At 42.6% G+C, this 6,440-nt stretch overlaps 1 protein-coding gene across 1 annotated transcript; it reads left to right on the top strand.

The window, feature by feature from the left end:
- The first annotated feature begins 3,641 nt into the window (after window positions 1-3,641).
- Window positions 3,642-5,588, top strand: LOC138690718 (heat shock transcription factor, Y-linked-like). The gene is made up of 2 exons (XM_069811158.1): window positions 3,642-4,207; window positions 4,878-5,588. Exons 1-2 carry the CDS (start codon window positions 3,707-3,709, stop codon window positions 5,499-5,501), a joined length of 1,125 nt encoding a protein of 374 aa, XP_069667259.1. The 5' UTR covers window positions 3,642-3,706; the 3' UTR covers window positions 5,502-5,588.
- Window positions 5,589-6,440: the final 852 nt, after the last annotated feature.

Genomic DNA, 6,440 nt, shown 5'->3' with positions numbered 1-6,440 from the left:
CATACATCAATTTATGAATTGAATTATAGGATAGGATTACCCACAATAACAAGGGACTGGATTTGATAACCAAATAAGCCTTTTCCACTCTTTGCTTTCCTGCTCAACGATTTAGGCCATGCGCTGCCTGGTCTGAACTCCATGGGATTTCTTCGCATACTCAGTTTACGTGAGAAGCTGTATATGCTGAATGAAAAGTTAATTAAACATTGGAACTTCCTGGCCTTTTCTTTGCCTTCACCCTTTCCCTTTGATAGCTGAATGTACTGCTTTACTTCCGAAAACCAAAGTGCCCTGGCAGGAGGGAGGCATAATACAAGCACGTGCCCTGAATACGGAGAGTTGTGAGTGCAGCTCTGGCAGCGCATCTCATTCCTGACCCTCAGCACCTCTGCCATGGGCACATTCGCAGGGCTCATCAGGGCAGACTTAGCATGCATAGCAAACACCCTGTACAATGGTGCAACTATGCAAAAATTCCCTACTAAGGGGAAAATCTGAGAGCAGTAAGCTCCTTCTCTGCTTAATTGGAATGTGAGGATGTGGGTCTTACAAAAGAACATGCTAACAGTCTGTCACACTGGTCTTTCCCTCTTCAGCCTCTTTTCCTGTCTCTTAAACCTGACGATACCTGTTTATACTTGTTCAGTGAACCCAGCAGTCTCACACGTGCTGGTTTAGATTCATTTCTTGGCTGAGGTGAGCAATGTGAATAAAGCTCTGTATGTAGATCTAGGGGAATCTGAAGGTTGATTTTAAACTTGAAGCTAGGTTACAAGGATAAAATGACAATGTAAAATCTTGTGTTCTGTCTGGTTTAGAATGCAGCTCTTGCATATCCTTTGAAGCATTTTGCCGTAGTGCTTTCAGATGAAGAAATTCTGCATCATGCACTGGGAATTTATGACTATGCACACACATATACGCCCCCCCCCCCCCCCCCAGTATTTCAACCAATAATAAAAGCTGCTTATTAATAAAAAATCTATCAAAAGTCACAAAGCTAAATGGGTTATTCACACCAGCATCAACTAGAGCTTTCTGGTTTTCCACTTCCCCAGCACCTCTTTCACATTGTGCTTAACAATGTGATATATTCATGCAAGTTTTACTGTAGTTGTAACAGGGCTGAAAATATTAAAATATAACTAAAAAACCCTTGGATCCTCATCATTTACTGTGATATCGCGATAGTGACTTTTTTACATGCAATTCTTAATTTATTGTATTTTAGGAATGGTTCCTTGATGCTGTTAAAGCACCTTTGCAAATTTAATGGATTCATTGTGAATTATTAAGCTTGAACATTACAAATACTTTTTACAAAGATTGCTTCTCGTTGGTGCTTTAAAGATTTTAAAACACAATGACAAATATAAAGCTGAACTTAATATCTCATGTCATCTCTTCATAAAATAGTGCTTTTGCCTAACAGCATTAACACTGTCTGAGATGAGTCTGTTCTGCCAGCCTACCTATGAGAGCTGAGCCGGTCTAATTGTTCTGGCATGTCAGAACATTTTACATGAACGTTGGGAAGTTTTTCTATCCATGTATTATGTTCTGTTGCAACTTTTTGGCACATCCTCTGACTCTAAGTGGGGTAATAAGCTTATAATACTAACACTGAAGCAATATGAGCTGTGTTTTTCAAAGCTTGTGTTCTGAGCCATATCTACAAGCTGGGCTGCAGCATGATACAATTTGCATTTCTCTGCACGTCAGGGGCTGCTGCACAGGAGAAAGGATTCAGTCCCAGATAGGAGGAGTCTTGGAGATGCTGCTTGGATCCTGCAGGCACTGTCACCAGCAGAATCAGCACAACTCCCAGCTAGCTTCATCCTGCTGAGCAGTCTTGTATTGGCTGGTCCTGACATTTCCAAGAGACAGGAGCTTGCCACCCTCATCCTTCTCTGCCTGCATGAATGTACCACCACTAGGAATCCAGCTGCACAAGACCTTCTGTGCAAATTAAATAGTATTGCTGCTGGAACCACCATAAAAAGGGAATTAGTGGAACTTCTATTGCTAGTTTCATTTAAAAGGCTCATAAAATGTAGGCTTTTTAGTGAAATTACAGAAAGACGTAATGTCTTTTCACCCATTCTCAACCACTGTCAAAATCACTAGAGTGCAGAGGATGCTTTCTGATTTGGTATACATGTATGTGAACTCTCTCAGTGTCGGTTACAGGTTATCGTGTTAAGCAATAACATACCCATGTCCACTTAAGAGTGCTGTAATCGTCACATCTAGTTAGAGACCAGAACCTTTATCTTTTCTGCCCCCTTTTTATTAGACCTGTGGCTCTGTTTTATTATGAGTACTGAACACAAAGATTTTTTTCATGTGAATCAAAAAAATTGTTTTGATTAGACAAAAGGAATACATTTCATTTTGGGTCAGTTCACTGTTCTGAAAATTACTTCTAATTTTTCAGTTAAGTCACCAAACCAAATGAAGTATTCACAGAGTTCTTACAAGTACCTCACTGATGCTCTAGAAGGCTTACTTAAACAGTATTTGTGAAGCAACCAGAGAACTGCCGAAATGCTGACTAAGATGCATTTATGGCCACTTCTCCTTTTTCTACATCCCACTTCATTGATAGGGGTATGTCTGCCTTGTCACTTCCCTGGCACTGAACTATGCACTGAAGAACACTAAGGCAACCATCTCCTTGGGCTTCCTTGTATCCAGCTCTGGTTATTAAGGCTGATGATGTAACACAAAAATGTGCAACACAAAACCAATTAAAATTCCTGTTATAAACCAGCTTAAATGTCACAAATTCAGCATCCATTTGTACCTTTGCCTGTTCATCTCAAAAGCTTGAGCCCCAGATCTTTGGATATGAAAACTTTGTCTATGTAGGTTCGGTTTTGAACTAACAAACACAATTGCAAACCTTCCCACTTTTCAGTAAAGCTAAAGGTCCCTGGGCATTGGCCAGTGTTTCAGTGAGGTTCCAGTAAGGTTCGCAGGTGGAAATAAACTTCCTACAAAAATGTGCCTGATAAAATCAATGATTTTAAAAACGCTAATCCAGAGGTGGGGACCTCATTTGTACTGAGCCAAGTGTTGAAGACTTCTGCGTTTGTAACATGGTCTCCAGCAGAGGACACTCAGCTCCTTCCCAGCTGAATTTGTCTCAGCATTGTGCCACTTTTTGTCCACAGAGATACATGGTGGTCTAATGTGTGAACCTTCCTAATGGTTTGGTCGCACAATTGCCTGTAGAGTATTTATATGAACATTTTAGCAATGTAATATATTGTTTAAAATTATTGTCCTGTACAGTATAAGTATTACCTAAAAGTATTTTTTTTTAAAGCCTGAATGGACCTATATGATTCTATGAACCTCCCTGTCCCTCCCTGTGGACCAGGTACTACCTGCAATCCAACACAGCACTGTCCTGTCACTAAATCTAAAATTTCACTGCAGTTTTATTTACTCTTTGGCTCTTGAGACATAAAATCCACAAATGAAAAGCAACGAATTGCTGCTGCTGCTTCATGTTGCTAGGAAACAGATGCTTCTCTGTGATGTCATAGCAGCGCAGCAGATGTCATAGTGAAGCTTCAGATTCTTCCCTTGGAAGTCTGACTCATCTGGTCACTTTTCAGCTGGCTGTTTGACAGGATGATCCATCTGCTAGGGTTCAGCTGAAAAATTTACTCAAACTGAGAAAAAAGAATTTAAAATGGAGCTTTCCTCATCGGAAACTTCATGTGATTCTGTTTTGGCCAAGGGATTTGATTCATCAGGCTCGACTTCTCTCCGCCCAGCATGTGACGAAAGAGAAGCTAGTGACGCTGCCTTTGGACCTCCAACAGAAGAAAGGTCTTTACAAATTTTGACTAGGCAACCCTGGTCAAAAAGAGAGCATCTGAATTCACCTGAGAGCTCTAGCAAAGGCAATACCTCTCCATGCTTCAGCTTTATGAAGAAGCTCTGGGTTGTTATTGAAAGCGGTCAGTTTGAGTCCATTTGGTGGGGTGACAACGGAAAGTGTGTAGTGATTCATGAAGAATTGTTCAAAGAGGAAGTACTAGCAAGGAGAGGACGTCGGAGAATTTTTGAAAGTGAGACCATGGAAAGCTTCAATTGTCAACTCCATCGGTATGGATTCACGAAAAGGCTGTGGAATTTTCCAAAATTGGGCTCACGCATTGACTTGCTAGCAGAAGAAACAACTGGGGAGGTATGTTGGATCCTCTACATGCAAACTAACTCTCAGAATATTCTAGTGGGACAGATTTCTGTTCCAATTAAATAAGCCATTACTACGTAGGAGCTGAGGATGATAGTGCATGTTCTGATTGTCAAGTTTCTTGGCTCACGTTCAAGAGTTTTTGAGGTAGCATCTGTGAGTAGTAGAAATGCTGATAAAATATACATTGGTTATTTCCAATTACTTTGGGCACATAAAATGAAGAGATATTCTCATCATATTGGGATTGTTTTTTCTTTTTGGTATTTGCTATTGTCTTGCTGGACCAGATATGCAGTTTTCTTGTGGCACTTGCTGAAGGCTGAGAAGGTATGTGCCAGCATCGTATAGTTATCTACATGTTCATTCCACGCTAAAGTGGCTCAAAAGTAATGGTATTTGGGTTTCTAAATCAGTTTGTATGCTTTTGAGAATCCTACGCTTCTCTGCTACCAAGTGGCAAAACCACAAGGCTGGTTCCTACTTAACAGGACTGTTTTGCACCATTTTATTCAGCCTAAACTTCAGGTTTAGAACACCCCTAATAGTCCTTTTTAACATCCACATTTCTCTTTTGCAATTAAAATTCTTAGTTCTCCTATCTTTGTGGTTTCCAGTCTCAAGGTGGTGGCAACTAACTCTTTTCCTTTGCATATTTTAGTTTCACTTCTACTACAACCCAAATTTTAGAAGACGTTTTCCGTATCCGCTCATGAAGTATAAGCGAAGCTTTGGTCCAAAAAATCAAATGCCAGGAGGATTTTCACCGGACATGGATTTGCATGCACGCTGCCAGAAAAGAAAACCAGATGTTGAGCTTGAGTGGGAAACCACTTTCGAGGAGGAAAGCGGTCCGTTCACAGCAGGTCCAAGGCAGAATGTGCACACCTCTGCACCCAGGAAGACCGCACCTGCCAAGCGACGTGCCTCTACCTCTGCACGGAGCGCTGCTCTGACACCTGCAGACCCTGCGGCAGCGGTAGGCAGGGAGAAGCTCAACCCTCTGGCCCCCTCCCTTTTGCCGCAGCACAGCAGCCCCGGCCCGGCTGCCGCTTCTGCTGCCGCTTCACGGGGTTGCGCCGTGCCAGCCGTGCCCAACAGTCCCTTTCCACCAGGGCTGGCACCTCCCGCCTCTCCAGCTGGGCTGGCAGCGGCCGCTGCTCTGTCTATGCCGAGGCCACCTCAGGGCCAAACTCCACCCAACCACCGCTGCCTGACTTGCACTTGTGGTCCAAACAGCGGACCTGCAGGCAACGGCCTTGAACCCCAACCCGGGGCACGCTAGGTGCCTTCTGCAGCTCTTCTAGAAGTTGTGTAGTCCAAGGGAATAGAGTCTCCTAAGTGTTCCAATAAACTATCTGAATAAAAAGCCTCTGACAGTTGTCCTGTCCTGTTTTTACAGTGGAATCCCACTCAGGCCCTAACTTGAGAGCACAGCAACAGGCCACAATCAAGGGAGATTGATTCCTTTTGATTGAAGAGAAGGTGAGGTCTTGCTGATTGGCAAACAGAAATGGGAAAAGATTTAGAATTCACTTTGTCCTATGAAATGTCTGGAAAAAGTCACTCCAGTTCCAGGGTCCTTTGCTGATGAGCAATCCTAGAAATAAAATAACGAGCACTGAAACCATTTTCTTAATTTTCCTAATGAATTCAAGAGTGAAACTATTGAGGTCAGTAATGGGATTAGGTTCCAATTGATCCGAGAGAGGAATCAAACTATTACTTTTTTTCTTTTGACATATTGGGAAAAGATACCCTCTTGGAAGTAGGAAGTGACATAGAGTTTCACCTAGAAATAAATAGCACTATAGAATTATTCCTCTGTTTCATGTGGGAAATGGGTTCAAGATGATCATGTGAGTTGTATATGCTGCAGTCGCTCATCAATTTTTCTTCACAGTGGTGGTCTGTAATGCCAGATTTGAAGACATCACTTCCCCAAAACATCTCTTTGTATCTGTTGGCTTTAAAATGGCCTGGCTTCACCCCTGTATCTAGTTTATTCCTAGAAACACCTGATTAACGTCAGTTGAGGACTGTATTTGATTTGCGTGGCAAGATTTTGGTAGCAGGGGAGGCTACAGGGGTGGCTTGCGTGAGGAGCTCCTAGAAGCTTCCCCTATGTCTGACAGAGCCAATGCCAGCCAGCTCCAAACTGGACCCACCGCTGGCCAAGGCCAAGCCCATCAGTGACAGTGGTAGTGCCTCTGGGATAACTTAT

This window comes from Haliaeetus albicilla, chromosome 23 (assembly GCF_947461875.1).
Source record: "Haliaeetus albicilla chromosome 23, bHalAlb1.1, whole genome shotgun sequence".
Classification (NCBI taxonomy): domain Eukaryota; kingdom Metazoa; phylum Chordata; class Aves; order Accipitriformes; family Accipitridae; genus Haliaeetus; species Haliaeetus albicilla.
The sequence above is the reverse complement of the archived record's forward strand: the minus strand, read 5'-3'. Positions and strand labels throughout refer to the sequence as shown.